Source organism: Amia ocellicauda, chromosome 18 (genome assembly GCF_036373705.1).
Source record: "Amia ocellicauda isolate fAmiCal2 chromosome 18, fAmiCal2.hap1, whole genome shotgun sequence".
Classification (NCBI taxonomy): domain Eukaryota; kingdom Metazoa; phylum Chordata; class Actinopteri; order Amiiformes; family Amiidae; genus Amia; species Amia ocellicauda.
Genome location: NC_089867.1, coordinates 20,848,653 through 20,868,043, shown reverse-complemented (window position 1 = coordinate 20,868,043; position 19,391 = coordinate 20,848,653). Strand labels below are relative to the sequence as shown.

The window sequence follows — 19,391 nt, the reverse complement described above, 5'->3', positions numbered from 1 at the left end:
CAGTGACTGACAGCTAGACAGATAGGCAGAAACAGAGATAGATGCATAGTTAGATAGGTCTTGATTTTAAGCCGTAATCTGCAGAAAGATTTAGGAGACCAGCTGAGGGAGCAAGAAGGGAGAAATTGAAGACAGATGCTTGGCTTTATAACGAAGAGCATGGATAGCAGGCAGGCACCGAGGGAACTGCCTTGCAACATTAAGCAGGAATAGTGAGCAAAATTAAACTGCAATAAAAAAGACTGCATGAGAGAAATGCATTACTCTTTAGCTATAAATAACGCGTTGTAATGGAGAGCCACTGAGCATAAGTTGTGCCTTTGTATAGACGGGATGTAATTTTCTGATTTTCCTATTACATGGATGTACTGTGTGGAATAGCTGTGGCTTCACAAAGCATGTGGCAACCTTTGCATTTACCCTACAGGGGTATGCTGATGAATTCTTGAAGAAAATACATAGTGAAAAGTTGCTGTTTGTTAAGGCTAATTTAAACTATGTTTTTCTCTAGAATTAATTTGAAGGATCTGCTGTTCACTTTCCCTGTACGACTGGCATTTCTCTGCATATTTCTCGGCCTGTCTGTCTGTTCTGCTTATTTTAATTCAACTTGATTGTTTTTGGATACATTAATTGCCCCTCTAGAAACAGAGGAAATATTTTCTGACAAGTTGAATCCAAAGGGCCAATTAAAAGGATCCACCGATTAAAAAATCGACCAAATGAAAAGTCTCAAATGGGGGATGGGAAACCTCTTGGCGCCGGACCGAATGCAGAGAGATCTGATATTCATATAGGTTTAGACATAATTCTGGGTAGAAAGCTTGTCATTTTGTTTCCAGTTGAGGTATTATTCAAAAATAGGGCAGGAAAGCCTCGTGGGATCATTTTGACAAAGTGTGTGGGTTTTTCTGTCTTATTCCTTTTAATCCGTGGTGCTATTTTCTAATAACATAATTCCATTAGTAGATGAAGTTAATCTTCTTTACCTTGATGTCTTGTTCTATATTGCATCATCCTGACCTCCTGAAGTGACCAGTATGACCATATGGTCTTATATAAAAGACAGAACTACAGATACTGCTCCTAATGAATAGGGGCAGTTGGCTTTGTGTAAATTGTTATCCTGACCTCTCATGATACACCACACAACTGCAAAATACAGCAGACTTTCACAACTCTGAAGGTCAAGGACAGAATGGCCTTATAGACTGATAAACCCACTTGTTCAGCGTAGATATTCCCAGGTGACGAATTTATGAAATTTTGAAATATAAGATAGCTGATTTCAAGCTAGCTAAGTTTGTGTGTTTTAAGGATAAATCAAATGTACTTGAGGTACTTGTCCACAGTATGCAAAACATTAATGATTGCATTGCAGAGGAAGACATCCACCAGCGAATCTTGGTACAGTAATTACTTGTATAAAACCCTGGGATATTTAATAGGACAACAGCACTTTTTAGCACATTTCTAAAGTGCTTTATAATATAAATCTTAGCATACAATCTACATAATAATATGTATGTGTGTATAAGTTGTATATCATCAAGCAATCAGGTATGATGCAAGCTTACCTTTTGTGTCTTACTTATTAGCTAATTCTCAAATGGTTTATGGGATTAAGATCAAATAACTGAGGAAGCTCTGAGCTATGATTTATTATGTGGTTGTTTTCTTTTTCACAAAACAAATATTTTTGGTACTGTATGTGTCCTGACTGATTTCTTGGGAAATGGATTGTATAGCCTAATTCTTTTAAGCCCGCAGGAATGACAAGGTGATACACTTTGATGTGCTTCTTAATTCCAGACTGCTTTCAGGTTTTTGCATTATACGCAAAGCTAAAAGGATATAGCCCACTATCAATACCACCACAAGTTCACACTTCAGCAAAACGAGACCCGATTGCTTGCTTGCTCAGCAAGTCAAAGCAAATTCATGTAAAGAACCTCAACAATTATTGTGAGCAGAGTGCATGAAGCCAATACTACTAAGAAGCAGAATATTTGAACTCCTCAATCACAAACCACCTCACAGCAGAAATGACCTAAAGATACGTATCGATGTTAAAATGGAATAACCTAAGTGTCTTTAAATCATAACTTTAAGGACAGTATTACAAACATAAACACTAACATTACATGTTAACAGTCCCAGGAAAAATGCCTTATGCACAAGCAATCAATACCTTCCTTATTCTCACTGGAGAAAAATAATATATGTGTATGGATAATATGGTGGTTATGCAGTGCCCTTCCCCTTATCATTCAAAAACCAATTTCCTATTTTATTTTCATACATTTATTTGGAGTTAAGCTATCTATGATTGCCAGGGCAATATTAGGATGATACATTTATCATTGATTCTGCTGTCCCTGCTCTGTGGCTACACAGATATCTCCTGTTTCTAATACTATCAATCTAGGATCCGTTACAGGCATACAAAATACACGATGCCGCAAAGCCGACACCCCCCAAACAAGAAAACGTTTAATCACTGATAAATCACCCTTCGCAACTTTAACTTTGTAAAACCTCCCTTGAAGTTTCAAAGATGATCTTAAAAAAAAAAAACTCAAAGAGATAAATGGAAGGTTTTCAAAGTTAGTGTAGTATTTATTCCTTGTATAATTAACAGAAGTCTTTCTCTTTTAGGGAAATTGATGATAATGACAGTTTGGATTAAAGGCTCAGCGAACCTCTCTATTCCGATTAATCTTGGTCCTCCAGGGTTTTACAGAACATCTCTCCGCTTGTTATCAATCTTCTCATTGCTTAATAGCATAATAAACACAGTTCTCTCTAGACATTAGAGAACAATTATCATTTACCTTTCTTATTTCCACTTATATTTTCTTTTACTTTTCTAAAGGCACTAAAAATGTAATACATATCAGATCCTGCTCTACGGTGATATACAGTTAATGCAATCTTAATACACTTTAATTACTTTTTCTTCTCCTATTCCTGCATTCTTGACAGGTACTGTATTCTATTTGTTGAAGAAATGGGTCCATCACGGGCATTATTATTCCCTGCATTGCTCACATTGATGTGTCACAGGCCATTGCTGAAGCCACCTCTTATTAAAGGCAAATGAGAGATGTGGATCTTGGAGGTGTTAAAAGATACACCATTTGGTGTTGCTTGGGCTGCTATGGTTTATTTTTTAGGATTGCTTGAGAAATTACTGTAATATAAGGTAGGAAAATTAATAATGCTTAAATCCACACACACAGCCACATACATACATACATACATGAAAGGAAAAGATCTCCATTTCATCTTTTCCTGAGCACCGTGAGTCTAGTTGCAGGTCTATCCCTAGCTTATGCAGTAGACTGGATTACTTATCAGCACTAGCAGATGCTATCGGTCACAGATCATTTGGAAACATCCAAAACATCTCTTTTTGCAGTGTATTTCCCCCAATACCAATCTATTTATTCACATGGGCCCAATCCTCCGGTAAGTTAATGAAGATGACAAACTAGGCTAACCAGGTGGTGTTTTACAGGGAATGATCCTGTTCAGAGTTTGTAGGTCACCTGTGCATGTATTCTTCTTTGAAACATATGCAGGAACAGCCTCATTACCTCCCTCTATTCTGTTCTACCCCGTACTGGATTTGTGATATAATGGTCATGCTCCTCAACATCCATGTTCGTTAACCTTGTCAGAATCTGGCTCCCTGGCCTGAGTTGGTACCAAAAGGTGCAGCACTGCGCTATAAATGCTGGTGTAAAGGCAGTGTGAATATCGGTGCAAGATGGGATTGGTCCACCGTCCAGTTATCACTAACCTTTAGTTTCCTGTTTACTGCCGGTACATGCTAACATGGGTTAGACTCATGTGATCTGAATTTCAAAGATTCTGCATACAGAGGATGAGAATAGATCCACACCTATTGATACAAATTTATATAAATACATTACAGCTTGTAGAAAGTATAACACTGAGTTTCATTGTGTTTTCTTTAAAGGACAGACTATTTCGAGCCTTCCATGCTGATCGTTAAAAAGCAGAACTGATTTTGCTTAACTAGATCATATATTGTTTTAAAGTCTCTGAACTGAATGCTGATCGGTTTTAGGTACTAAACCCATAAACGCAATATCCTAGGTATGGGAGAAGAGACCAAATTGAGTGACACTTTAAAACAATGTTATGTAATACTGCTTTCCAGAAAATGGCACACTTACACACCAATTACTGTAGTTTGCCCGCAAGAGCAAAACACACCAATTTGTTTGTTTGTTTGCAATTGTTTAGCACTTAAATTGGTCTACTACGCCTAAAAGGAATAGGATTGTATTATATAGCTTCCTGAGGAAAATTGTATGTAGATATTCCCCCCAGTAATATTTGTATCAACTGCTTTTGTGAGTGTTTCCATTTACTTTATATGCCCTATTTATATCCTATTTCATGTCTCCTGTGTACCTCCCTGAAGCTGGCTGTCATCGGCCATGTTAATTAACTGCTTCAGCAAAATTAATGGCTGCAAAACAATGACATTTGAATTCTTATTTTGAGGAGTAATTTAGGCAATTGCATCCTTCCTTTATGACCATTAATACAACACTGTAGCACAACATGTCTTATCTAATTCACCTTTACATACATGTCAAAAACAGCCGTAATGGTTGGTAATTATAGCAAATTGCAGAGAAAACAAATTCAATACCAGAGGAATGTGTAAGTGTGTATCATTCTGTATGCAAGCAAGAAATAACAGGAGATCACAGGTGACATGAACTATTCCCTGAACTCCTCCACACTGCAGCACAACCACTCTATACGAAACTTCCCTGTGTTGTTTTTGCAGCATTAACTCAGTGTTAAGTGAATGTTCTGCATTAGCTCTGGGGAACCATATTTCACACGTGAAAACAGAAACATGGTACCAACTCAAAAATGTATTTTTTCATGATGTTTTTCCTCATGCAAAATAAATATATCATCAATAAGTTTAAGCTTTAATCATGCAATATGTAAATATATTAATATAAACAACTATATTGGAATGCAAAAATCTTAATGCTTCATTATTGTAAACAAAATATGCACATACTTGCTTTTTTCTTATGAATATTATTATCATTAATTAATTTTTGTTGGAAATCTTAAATAAAAACTTGTATAATATGTATTAGTCAGCTAATTATTTGCCAACATGGTGTTGACTGAAGATTTGGATGTTTCAGAAAAAAACTAAAAAACATCAATTATAAACAAAAGAAAAATATAAAATGCAGATTTCTGTATATTTGTTAGGTTGATGCATGTTATTCCCTGTATGAGCAGAAGGCTAGAAATCCGTCATTTTCATTAGAGATGATCTTCTTGGAAATGGAAATAGGATATGAATTTGCCTTAATGGTCTGTGGATGTGTTGATGAGGCACACTTGATTCAAGATGAGATTCGTGAACTGTTTTCGAGCTGGCCTTGAGCAGCTGTTTTAAGCCCCGATCAAGTGAATATGAGACTGTCATTTTTTTCAACTGTCTAGTCTTTCATTCATTCTTCATAAGTTGCACATGAACTATTCGTTGTTGTGTGTATATATTATATAAGTAATCTGTGTCTCCTAAGCGTGTATCTCTAACTACATTTTCGGCAAGTTATTGTTTTTGTTTTAATGTCTGCCAGAGGATCTACCCTCTTTAATTGTCTTAGATGAATAATGAGCTGCTGGAGAATTTTCTAAAGATTACCCCGGGGCCGCATGCGTACTTATTTGGATAATATTGAACTCTGTCTTCCATGTCAGATATTTTGCCGTCATTGATTAAAAAATGAGAGCAGCTTCGTCTGTTATGTTTATAGGGATTGCATTTTTAACACACAGCTAACACTGCTTCAGTTGCTAATTGTCACATTATTGCAACACAGAGGCCGCTATGAGTTGGTTTAACATTGATACACTGGGGATTAAGTAAACCCAGGTGATGTGACTGCTGCCAGCCTTAATTTCACTGTACAGTTGTTACCAAACTGGGGGCCATAAAAAAAATATATGTGAGCCCTGACAAGACTTTGTAAAGAAGAAATTTCCCATCAGCATTCCTGTCTTGTCTGCCATTATGACTTAAGATTTACAGCTGCCCAAGTAATTGTGATTTAGCCCCCGTTCAGCCAATTAAACTGCTTCAGTAACTGCACTCTGCCTTTGCTGTAACCTACACCCTGTGGTCGTACACTCTGTTCTTAATTAACTGTGATTTCCTTGAATTATCCAAACAGCTTTTGGCATATTCTTAGCTCACCTTTAAAAAAACTGTCCCAGACTATATACACACCTCCAGGCACAACCTAAACCATAATCCTCACCTTAAAGCCTGATCCAACCCAAAACCAAGTCTGCCCCAATGCTAAGACTTAACCTTTATCATAATTCAAACCCTCTGTTTTAAGCTGCAGCACAGACCATAGAATACCTGGAAACTCCTGCAGTCTTTAAATGAATCACAAATTATGTAGACCTGACCACAGCCCATGTTATTCATACATTCATTCTGCATTACTTTAAAAAAAGACAAAACAAAAAGGTATTCCAATTGTACAGATATCCTTTTATTGTGTACTGGCTTACCAGTTAAGGTACTCAGCCATGTGCCACTCCAAAGTTATCTGGTGTTCAGTGCCTAGCTAGTAAGGAATAGGTACGGCGTTTCTGAGGCAGTCTGGGATTCAGTCAGACATCAAAGGTAGAGTACTGTCATATTCATTACTATCAAAATTATAACCCTGCCATTGCCAATACACCTTTTACAGAAAACTCCCAAAAGAGAGTTCAAAAGAAGAACATAAAAGAAGACATCTTTGATTTGCACGGTCACCTTGCTTTGTTAATGCCTCACTACTAAAAAGTAATATTTCTCTATGTGAATATCAGTCACTGGAAGCCCAATAATATTTGATAGCATTTAAGATACATTTCACGTTATAAGCTTGTATAAATTGTATTTCCTTCTGTGTGCAGAGGCTGTTTTTCGAATGACCAGACTTCCTCAAGGGGCTTTAATGAGGGAGAATCTGAAATTATTGGATGACTGGTTGAATGAATGAATGAATGAGTGAATCGATCAATCAATCCATGTTTATATATATATATACATATATATAGTATGCATGCATGTATTCATGAATATGTGCATATTTTAGTAGTATACTAATTGGGTTTCAAATATTTGTGCTTTACTGCACTTTTCCAGTAATATTAATTAGCGGTCGTGCTCTTGTCTGATTATTGACGTGTTGCTGGTTTGCAAGTGCTGCAGGGGGAAAGAAGCCAACTTCTGAATTCCTGATCTATGTTTCAGTTTTACCTGACTCTAAAGCAGAGAACTGTGCTGTTCAGAGGAAAACAACTCATCCATGCACTTGGGGAATTAATTAATAGGTCAAAAACACACTTTGCCAGAAATGCACAGCAGCATTTTGTTGAAGTATAACCTATTAGTTGAAAGCCAGATGTGACAATGGGTACACCATGTAGTGTAAATTAAGTGAAGTTTCATTTATGTGCAATAAAGCTAATTATGTAACGTGATACATAAGCTCTCTGCGCTTTTTCCATTTCAAAAATAATTATGCAATACTATAGTTTATATCTCCACATAATTATGCATAGACACATGCATATCATGTGCATAGCATTGTTACGTGCAGATGTGTGATTTTAGGGTGCATCTGTGATTCCTTTGAACATTTTCTGCTCTATTTGTAATTAGATTTAATGATGTAAGGAACTCAGTTACAAGCTGTTAAACACACACGCACACACGCACACACACACACACACACACACACACACTAAATATAAGTGCTGTGACCAAATACATAAATGAGGACAGAAACAAATCTTAATGTATCTATCTGTTGGCATGTTTCCATACGTTGCCTGTGCAGCACAATATCCAGATTTCTCTTTATAATTGTATTCATTTAAATTAATCATTAATCATCATCATCCTTTGCTGCTTTATAAATATCCCTCAATGTATTGCATGTTTGCATGACAGCAACAATGACAGAAATACATTCAGCCATAGCTGTCAACATAAATAGTTGTATACAGAAATATAATGCATTGTGAGAAAAAGACAATGCGATGTGAAATGTTTTCTGCATGGATTACAAAAAGACAAGCTAGTCCCTCTGATCTTGGAATAGATAGCGTAGCCATAATGTGTGGGGCGCAATGTCTGCGTCTCTTCCTCGTACTTGGTTCAGTTGCCAAAAAACGCCTGCAAATAATTTCTTAATACTGAACAAAGCATAACAAGCTGTTCTCTCCAACACCCACTGCCTGTTTTTTTTATTCTCTTCTTTCTTTTCTGTTTTGTAGTGAGCATCTATTAGCTGCCTAAGTGAAGGTGTAGCACTTGTTTTATAATAAAGAGAGAAAAGAAAAGCAGTACTGTCAGCTCACAAATGAGTGGTTCCACTGTGGCGGAGTTAATAATGGGATGAAATTTAAACACACGCACTCAGTGTCTCTGTTCCCGGTCTCCCCTCCCCACACACACATGCACCCACACTCTCACACATACGCTCTCTGATGAGGTGCTCTGGAGAAGACGAGCAGCAGAGAGCGGCTTCAGTCTTCACATCTCTCACTGATAACAGGAGCTACTCTACTGCGCCTGCAGTTACAGTATTCGAGCTGCAAGACTCAGAGGCATGGAGCTGGGAGGTCTGCCACAGAACCACAGTACGTTCATCTTCTATTGTCTTGATTCATCTTAGACTATCTTCATATATCCATTGCAATACTGATATTCAGGAAGCTCAGTTTTTACTTTTTTTTTATCTATTGTCTTACATGAAATCATCAGCTTCATTGATTTTCTTAAATGTTACTATAGAGCTATTGTTGTCACAGGCTTCTCCCAGTGCACGCTTTATTACCTTTGTCTGTAGGTCATGCCGCAACATGCGATCTATAGTATAGGAGGAGGATGTGCAGAGAAGCAGTTCTGACATCTAATTTCACGTGAGATTTGTGTAAAAATAAATAGATGAACATAACATCTGGACAAACTGAGAAGCACTTATTGTAGCGTTTGTACTTTGGGCAATACTTTCGAAGTTCAACCAGGAGCAACTGTAAATGCATAAGTTCTTATAATGTGTTATATTTACACATACAATTCATTTCACTGTGCTTTTAAAAATATATTATGAATGTGTTGAATGTTTTTATAATAAGATGCATGAGTGATTCTTTCATTCATAATATGAGTCCTCAAGCAGAACTTTTGATTCTGCAGAATATCGTGTTCTCTTCACAGGGAACAACCGTAAATCTAGAGCTGCAGCTTTAGTGTGTGCTTCTGTAAGTTGTGCATATAGAGGAGAGTGCCTTAAGCCTGTGAAGACAAGCTGATAATGTTAGTCTTTTCTCTCATCACTTGATACTTAGCCGATTTCATGCCCGGATGATTCACTTGTAATTTGCTGTGTAGATTTGGGATGCACTGTCCTCTCTTCAGCTCATTTGTGTCGATGGCAGAGGGCTGCTCAAGTGTTCAAACATTCTAGAAGTGTCAGTGGCGTCTGCAGATGGCTCTCAACTACGAGAGCTGGGGGGGCAAAATTAGCAGCAAAGTTTGGACGGGCTGGGCTGGAGGGTGGCAAACAAGAGGCTTAGCAGTTTGTCCCTTGGCGTTTGAGGTAATGATGCCTTCAGTTTTGTCATTTGCAAAATAATCCATTGCATCGCATAGATATCAGCACTGCAAATGTCAGAGGAATATAAAATATAATAACATTGGATCAGTTCTCCCAGGAAGATTAATCTGAAAACAATTGAATGTAAATCTTGGCTCACATAATGACATATTTATTATTCATTTTAATAATAGATCTAATAAGACTGCTTTTCATAAGAAGGCTGGTAATGTCTAGGCTGTTAACACCAAGACTTCTCAAGAATGTTGCATGGGAAGTAATAAATTAATCTATACATTATAAGAATAGGTGATGGAATAATAGGTGGTGGTGATGTGGCGAAAGGGAGGTGGTTTGTGTGAGTCCAGATCGCTCTCTAATTGGCCATTAGACTGTCTAAATCAGCTTAATGAGATGAAGCATATGCTGAAAAATTCGTAACAGCTGTGTTGGAACATTCAAACAACGTGTATGGTACCGGCAGTGCATGCTCCTGTCAGAGATAGCAGTTTAATTGCATGTGGAATAGCAATATATGTACCAACCTGATTTTACACTACACTGATATATTTTATTTATATATTATGATTTATTCATGTATTATACGTGAAGTTTGAGACTATGAGAATTTAAAAAATGAAGTAATATTACACTATTTAAAGGAGGTATATGCTTTAATCTAGGGCATCCTTTATCTCTGCAGAAGGAACATTATTTATTATTCAAAATGACCAATCAGCATTCAAATGCTTTTCCCAGACTGGACACAACATGTGTTGGTCTTTGTCTTCAGTCACAATTTCAATAAGATTGAATTATGAATATAACTTAATTATTCTATGGGCGTTTATGGTGTTTAATGCAAATGGTTAGATGGAAGAACAGACACACAGTCAGCACTTTCTTCATGGGTCTGGAAATCAACCAAAAACGACAATTCCAAAATCACAGAGGTTGCTAAGTGTTTGCGAAATAACTATTTTTGCAATGTTCATAGTTTGCCATCTGAAGGCAATAGCTTGTTAATCTCCATCTATCTTCATTAATCTAAAACTCCTCCTAGTGGACAGTGTCCTACAGACATTGCCTGTGCAATATTGCATTGCTTTCTTGGCAGCAGAGGCTAAATCTAATGCAGCTTGTTCTGCGGTTACTTTATTCTGTTATACATTGCTGTTTTACAGAAAGCATTCCTCTGCTCATTCACTTTCCAAAGTACAATAATGCACACTCACTGAATCATTTATTCATTTGGGTTTCATTTGCTGGATTCCACCTAGGCTAATGCTCATACCCAAACCCTTGTTCTAAAATAGCCTCCCAAAATTTGATTCATGTCTTAAAATCCACTAACGTGTTGGCATGTGATTGATGCTGTTGTATAAGCTTGCGTTCGTCTCGTCCTCGCACGCTCTCCTTTGAGCAGGCTGCACGCTATCCTCCATTGGCGTTTGTAATCCATCTCAGCGATTCCTTGAACCACTTTTTGAGTTAACGTGTTTTATTTAGTTTCTTGCTGCAGTGCTGTTCAGGGAATAGGCAGGGGTCCACCCCACAGCAAGGTATGGAGGCTCTGGTTTCAGCACTATTGCAAATGGACAGCGCCAACTGAAAAAGTAACATGCATTTCGAACGTCTAATCAAATTAAACGGAGAACTGTTTGAGAGCCTTGTGGTGGTGCATACGAATTCTTCCATTACCCCTTGTCTTTTAAGAGCTGAAGCAATGTAAAGGGGGGCCAGGGGATGTGTGCAGAATGATCGGTTTCTCTGCCTGTTTTGGTCGTTTGCTCAACAAGATTCACCCTCACAGCGAGCAAACAATTGATCTTTAAAACTAGAAAGCACAGTCTTGCTGCCTTTTATGTGTTTTTTTAGGGTGAATGAAGTTTTTAGTCTTTAGCCATTGTTGTTCGCTATTGTGCATCAGATTGTGCTTGGGTGGGGTCCGCATTCCTCAGCGGCGCTTGACCTATATGAAAAGCACCTGCAGTGCAGCTCATCTGCAGCATGAGCGCATTCACTCGTGCGAGGTATTTATAACGCACTTATTGTAGATTTAGATAATTAAAATAGGTTTCCTCATTATGCTGCAGTGCCAGGGCATGCTAGTTGCAACCCACAGGACTATAAACCCTACATGACAACATTCATATGTTATGTCTTCCCAATAAAAGTCCTGTTTGGACTCCCACTTTCTGGCAAATCTATGTTCATAAAACGTTAACTATGTTTAAATATTTAAATATCTACTGTTGAAAAACGTTTTTGTTCTTTCTAATAAACGAGACGATGGCACAGATTGCGTATCATATTGCTAAATCAACATCTGGGAACAGCGCTAATTTTTGCTACAGATTCGGTTTGTGATGTTTTTCCTCAGATGTTGATGGAAGGCTTTGGCTTAAAGCTCCTAATCAGGTATGCAAAGAAATTTGTGGGTGCAAGGAGCCAGCTGGCATGCCATATAGATGCCATATGGGTACCCAGAGAAGAAAATGAATAGAGTCAAGATGGCTTCAGCCTTGAGGACGTTTTTTGTTTTGAGGTGTGAGTTGCTCCAGCTTAGGTGTTCACTGTAATGACAGCACTAATTTAGTTATGTATCTTATTCTCTTTGTGTATAATTAGAGTCTGTCTGCTTCATTTTCGGGACAGATTGAGTGCACAGGAGATAACAAATATGGAAAAACAAACTATGAGTACAGGCATGTATATGGGTGGCATTTGATTTTCTTTAGTTATCCCTATTCATTTTATCTGAAGATTACAGAATTCCAGGATCATTACATAAAAACATATCTTATCTTTAGTATCAGTCTCAGTATGTTTCAAAGCATTATATCTCATCTTGAAAAGTAGGCAGGGGGTTCAACAGTAAAGGTGCATTAGTAATGTGATCAGCAACATGTATATCTGTGCAATACAGACAAATAAGCATGAATCAGCAAAATGGACTAGCATGGGATTTTAATGATGTGATTTGCATATTGAAGTAATCACATAAAGAGATGTGATGATTCATTTGCGGGTGTGCTTGAGCTGCATTGAGCCTTTTCTCCTGATAGTTTAGGCCAGCCAACTCTGTTTGCTATATTGGATGAGGGTGGAAGAGAAGAGGGAAATTTTTTTAAAGGATTTATTAAAATAGAGCAAATGTAGTAAAACAAATCAGAGGAGCATGGATTCTTAGACACTGCAAGATTATCTATCTATCTATTCATCCATCTATCTATCTATGAATTATTTCCATGCGTTAAATCGTTCTGCACCGTCGAGGGCATGTTTTGAATTTTCTCATCATTACTAATGATGAAGATGTTGTATTGTTATTTCCTTGTCAGATTGATATCAATTTCAAGGTGCCATTAAAGCCAGTTTAAAGTAAAGGAAGCCTCGCTTTAGTATTTTATTACAAGATTCTTTCTAAAATTACTTCAAAGTACAGCACTGGCTTTAGGGTCAATTTAAATTTACTGTGAATATCAAAAAGAGCATAAATAATCAGTTCAAAGCGTGCTTCATTTAAAGATTTAAACTCCAATTCACATATTGAATTTGGTCTAATCTAACTCCTTCATCAGAATCTGTTTAATCTCCACCAGGGTGTATTATTAAGAAAAAGAGTTTCAAAGTTATACCTTTTCAATCCATCAAGTGACACAATGATCCAAATGACTTGCAAAGTAATTCTATGAATGTTATAGCTTCCAGTATAAAATATAAATTACATAGGCAAACATAATGGAACTTCCTCTTCCACATCCAAATTGCTTCATAAACTTGTTCAATAATTTATATACAGCACATTAAATTGACTAAATTATCTGCTTTATTGAACAGCTGAATACCTAGCTATCAATCTGGCTGTCTACCTGGCTCTCATTTATCACTCTTCTGAAATTTTTGCATGTAGCTCACTTTTAGTAGAACGTGAATATGAATTTTTACAAACAGCGGTATTTATGCAAAGACCTTGTTTATATTAAAATGAATATCCCACGCTATTGCAAGAGCTTACAAGTCTGGCGTGAAGCATTTAAAATATAATAAGGTTAAGAGGCAAATGTTGTTCTTTGCATTTCTGCAGCTTGGTGAGTAAACAAATATGTCCTGGTTTTACTTCAAAAATGTTACCTACCACTCAAAAAACTTTTATTTGTGTAGAATTTCTTCTAATGAATTGGTTACCCGAACAATCAGTGCCAGCTGACCAATATCCCTGTGCTATTAACCTACCCATTTATTGTAGTGCAAACATGTACCAGGCACAGCTTTGCCACTGCAAGGAAAGTGCCAGCTGGAATTTTTACAGATTGGATAACGTCTATAAGCATTTGATGAGCAAGGAGTGGTGAGAGTGTAGGTTCCTTATTATGAGGAAATATTTGAATCTGGAGCTTTGACTGTGAATTATGTCAACTTCACAAGGGTCCATATTTTGTCTTTACATAACACCTTATGTGTTTCTTATTTGTTTGTTTTCTTGTCCTGCGGAGGTCAAGGTGTTCAGTTTTTGTGCAGGGGTCCCCTTCAGTACAACAGCCGTTCGAAAGCCACAAATCAGTGAAAGGCAGTTAGATCTGAGAAATGTGGGAAATTAATTAAACTCATTAATCTCTCACCTCCCTAATCCAAAAGCAATGAATCAGTCACCGTTAACTTTTTATTGCATCATTACGTCGCGAACGATTATGTCTGAAAAGCAGCTGTTTATGCACAGAGAGCAGGGGGCCAGGGGCTGTCAGCCCTTCAGTCAAGCGAGAGATTATGTTTTCTGTCATTCTACAATGATTTTTCTGGACATTCTGTTTTAGAACTCTTAAGTTCTTGAACTACAATTGTCAATCAGGATAATTCCAAGCAATCACAACATCTTCAGAACTGGAATTCACCTGAATCCCTTATTCATCTTCCAATAATGTTATCCCTTCCATTGCCAATGTTATTTTTTCATATTTCAGAAATGTATTTGTACTAATCGTTTACTAATGTTTATTGATAGTGCTAAAGGGTTAGCAAATTTTGTTGCTTAATTAACTGTGAAGTTCCTATTTCTATATTCCTATTTTTCAGTTTAATGTAGCGAAATCTGAAGTTGTGCTTAATTAATCAAATGCAATCATTGAACTTTACTCTACTAATATGATATTGATATTGATATATGTATTTTGTGTAATTCATTATACTTTCCTGTTTGCTATTGACTGTGCTTGGATGCAGGTAGCTAAAGCTTTATTCCAATGCACTTTTCTTTTCACCAAATGTAAAAATAGTTTTATAGCAGTACAATATTTAAGTATATATTGTGTAAGATGCATGAGGTCAGGGTTTGGGCAGAAGTCTGTACTGTGAATGAGAACATGACTGGGAGCAGACAGGCTGAGAGAGAGAGAGAGAGCACAAGTTAGTCAAGCATACTTCAATCAGTGTGAATGAGCATGTGTAAGGCTCAGAGGTGTTTCAGCTCAGTCATGTCCCTATAGACTCAGCCCTCCCTGGCTGTCCCAAACACTACTGTGCTTTATTCTCATTAGTAATAATTCATTTTGGCAGAAAAATTGAGCAAACGCCCTTTAATTGCAGAATCTAGGACAGCTGTGAAATATATTGTGACTGTCCCACTTGAGCTAATTAATTCTTTGGGGCATTGTCACAAACTCTGTAATGAGCCTTTCGGTTGAATAATAAACCATGGTCTTGGGAATATGTTTATAGGTTCCTGGCTTATAAACTCCTGTTATTTACAACACGGGTTAAGGCAACCTGTGTACAGGAATAAAACCACATTTTAATATATTCCCCTCATTGTGCTGTAAGAAACAAAAATCTTCATTGGATGTTGTTCTCATTGATGCGAATGTGGTTTTGAAACATGGCACGGATTGCAATGTTTTATTATGATTGCAAGCATAAAGGTTTAGCACTGCGAAGCAAATTAAAACCTTGGGAAGTTATCTTTGAGAAGTACAACTTGCTCTACACTTGTACTGTATTATTGATGATTTCCCTGTAATGAATTTTGCCTTTGTATGTTTAGCAGTAGTGATTCAATAGATGTGTTACCGGGAAAGTTCAGTTTTTATTTTCTAAAGACTGCTTTTCAACATTGCAATAATAATGTATACCTCCAGATGAAAGGGGTTATATATTGATTGATTTTTGGCTGTGGCCGCCATACAGAGACTACAGGGATCGTTTTAATAATATGGATGTAAAAATACCTATTTCTGTATATGATATATATATATTTATATATGCAGAACACTTTGTAACACGTCCGCATTGCTGTAGCTATGCCACTGTATTGTGTATTTGTATTGTAACATTAGACTAAATCCTATGTAAACTGCTGTTACCTGGCATGACTTTTGTTTTTTCCAGGAACCTTCATTTTATCCACTTTCATAGCTGTTCCCTTTTAAGAAGTGTCAGCAAATGTAGTTTTGCTTTACAGTCAGGACATCCTGGAGTGTGGCCTGCTTTTGTGCTTCTCTAATTTAAGAGTTGAGCGTCGGAGCCCTTATTAAACGTTGAAAAGATGACACCGAGTTGCTTCCCGAGTTGCTGCAGTGCCTGTTCTTTATTGTTCCTCTTCAGTGCCAGATCTGTACTTCAGAGACCAGCGCTCTCCAGCCACACACACTCCCAGCAACAGCAGTAATCAAGCTGCGATTCTTTCAGCCCTTCCCTTTTTCTTGTTAAGACTCTCAACTTTTCCACCAGGCAGGCTGGCAGGGTCCTTGATTTCGCGTTTTCCTAGGCCTCTTAGAAAAGATTCCCTTGGAGCAGATTCAACCTTTGCGTCTCCATAGTAGAAATAAATATATGGTCTTTGCCTTACCTCCGCTTTATGTGATTAAGTCTTTAAATCTATCAATTTGGCAGTAGGCACTAGAGCTGTAATCAATGCCACTGGCTCATACACATAGCTATAGTTTATCCACACTGCTGTACAGTTATTTTAATTTATTATCCCTTAATAGCAGGATTTTTCATTTCCATTACCCCTGTGTCGCTCCTTGAATTCTCCCAATCTTTATACACAATATAAAGGCAATACAATTTACATTTTTATGGCATCTCTATTGCAAACATCCACAGGCATAGAGTCAGAGGGGGATGCGGATAAGCCAAAGTAAACAGATAGATTCATATTGGAGCGGCTGTGCAGATTCTGGGGCACGGTCACCAACAGCTGCAGAAAGACATCAGCTTAGGGCAGTCAGCCTTCATGGGCTCATTCTGCAGACGGACAGACAGACAGATCAGACTTGTGTTCCTATTGAAGCTGGCGTGCACCTTTGGCCATGGGTGGCCTTCCAAGAAATACCATATGAACTACTGCAGCTGAGGTCCCAGCAATGTCGCCTACTCAAGAAGCAAAAACATTTTTAAGCAACATCTTGTATAATACACTCGGTATGTAACTTCCCTCCTGCACAATTTGTACCCACACTCATCTGTTTAAATTAAGCATGATAGCAAAGTTCTGTACTATTCATAGCTTCACTCTCGGGTTGGGGAACCAAAGCATTTACGCTTCATTTGCCAGGTACATTCTAGCATATCCCTGGTAAATGTGTTGAGGTGGTGTGTGAGTTAGAATCAAACAGACATTTTCTTTCTTTTTTTTTTTTAGAAACTCAGTGTTGATTCTGCATATGATTACTATTTATACGGACAGAAAAATGTAGTTCGTTTTACATTAACAACAGCCCCAGCTGTCCTTTACATATAAGACAGGATGGTAATTAGTAACTGTTTGTGGTTTTTGTTTGTTTGTTTGTTTCTTGTGGGTGGGTGAGGGTGGCTTTGGAGATGGAGTTTTTGTTTTTTATCTTAATGAAACCTGACAGATTCTGTATTCATGGCATTTGATTTTCGTGTGTTCCTGAAACTCACCATTTTCTCTCTCCATCTCTCTCTCTCTCTCTTTCTCTCTTTCCCACTAGTTTGTGCTTGGCTGCTTCTCACATGTAGAATCTTTCCCGTGTCCCTCTCCTCAATGAGATCACACTTTCAGACATGCCTGACGGTGTCCAATCCAATATCGTCTGCTACTGACCTTTTGTGTCTGTCATGTCAGACTGATCGCCCCCCAGCCGCCCTCTTTTCCTTCCATTTGTACTGGATTTAACCTGCTTGTCTGTGATGAAAGGTCAGTCGCATGTCAGGCCAGAAATGTCAAAACACGCTTTGATGCTGCAACTTAAGAGAGGCTTCTGAAACAACAATCTAGCCATGCTGACATTGCCTCTTAAGTGACCGGCCCTCGTGCACCGTGACGTTTGAAGCAGCAAGTGCATGGCATGGAGCCAGGTCGAAAGCTTTGAGACGCAGGTGGCCTTCCAGGAACGCGGTGTCCTGCCACTTTGAATATCGAATGCCTCTTTGAACATGCCCTGTGGTGAAAGCCACCGTTTTGATAAATGTATACCGGCTGTGAGGTAGGTTTCAACCGGCAATATTTATGAAACTGGAAACTGGAGTTTGTGAAACTGGAAGCGGTGACATCCACTCAGATCAGGCAAGAAGGCCATGCAAAGGGGTACTTAACCCCAGTCTCTATACAAAGCCATTTCTGAGCACTGTCTGTTGAATCTGTTGATGTGGAACAAAAACTTGAAAAAGGTCACACCGTTCAGTGATAGAAAAGACCAATTTTGAAGAGTGTGCCCGTTTCTGTGAACTGTGCCGCACCCTCGGTTTTATATGCTGTGCAATGTCGGAGTCAGTATGTAAAAAAAAATGATCATGGGCGAGAGCATTTCCTATTACATAAGCTGGCCAGACCCTTATCTTTAAACTCTTCCCCTTTTCCCTGAAAGCCTTTAAAACTGCTGCCACTAATGCATCCCTCTGAAGAGAACGCACTTTTTTTTTTGTCTCTAGGAAATCACTTTTCATGTTGTATTACTCGAGATCTTGAGATGGAGAGCGGGATCAATGTTAACTCCAGTTACAGATCAGAGTAAATAAAGTTTTACAAATAGACATTAGGAAGAATAGTAGAGAAGAGCCCATTGACTGGCAGTTAGATGAATGAAATTAGCTCTTAGTTGAACAATATCCATGGCAGCTCTCATCTTGTCTGGGAAAGTAGAAAATTTGTTTCTGCGATTTTTTATTTTGCTCAGCCAACGTCATTACAGATTCCAATCTTTTGTTATTGACCTCCTATCAATCATGCAATGCTGCTGTCTCTGAAACTGGACCTAAATACCCTACCGTGTTATTTAACTTCACAAACAATCTTAATGATAAGAGATGGGTTTATTTTTAGGCTGTTCATCACCGTTTTCACTCATAATGCTTGGCAGTTGACACGCTTTAGCAATTTGTGTTGACAGTTATTTCCCACATATCTGAACTTCAGGTTGCTGTGAATTAGTTTCTGAAAATCTTTTCTTCCATGCCTTTCTTTGCTTCAGTGCCCAGCCTGTTTCTTCCTCGTTTTTGTGCTCCAGCAGTTTGTTGGCTGCCCAGAAACAGCATAGGTCATAGTTATGAAAAACACCTTTTCCCTGCCGAATTGCTTGGCTCTCTTACAGGACTTTAAGGAGTGTGGAGAAGGAGACAATAGGGCTATTTTAAGGCAATGATAATGATGCAGCAAAGGTGGACATTAAACTCTAGTGATAGCTGTTTTTTTTTATTTCTCTCCAGCACTGATATATCTATTCAAGTCATCCCACAGAGATTTAT

General features: G+C 37.9%; 1 protein-coding gene across 7 annotated transcripts in view; it reads left to right on the top strand.

Moving 5' to 3' along the window:
- plch2a (phospholipase C, eta 2a) overlaps positions 1-19,391 on the top strand; it is a 163,430-nt gene that overhangs the window by 22,591 nt on the left and 121,448 nt on the right. Inside the window, exon 1 of one of the 7 annotated variants that reach the window (XM_066691112.1) lies at positions 8,624-8,724. The exons of the other annotated variants lie outside the window; for them this stretch is intronic. Coding sequence (XP_066547209.1) covers positions 8,694-8,724 — 31 coding nt within the window. The 5' untranslated portion in view covers positions 8,624-8,693. Of the gene's footprint in view, positions 1-8,623; positions 8,725-19,391 lie in introns of those variants that run through there. 7 annotated transcript variants of the gene reach the window in all.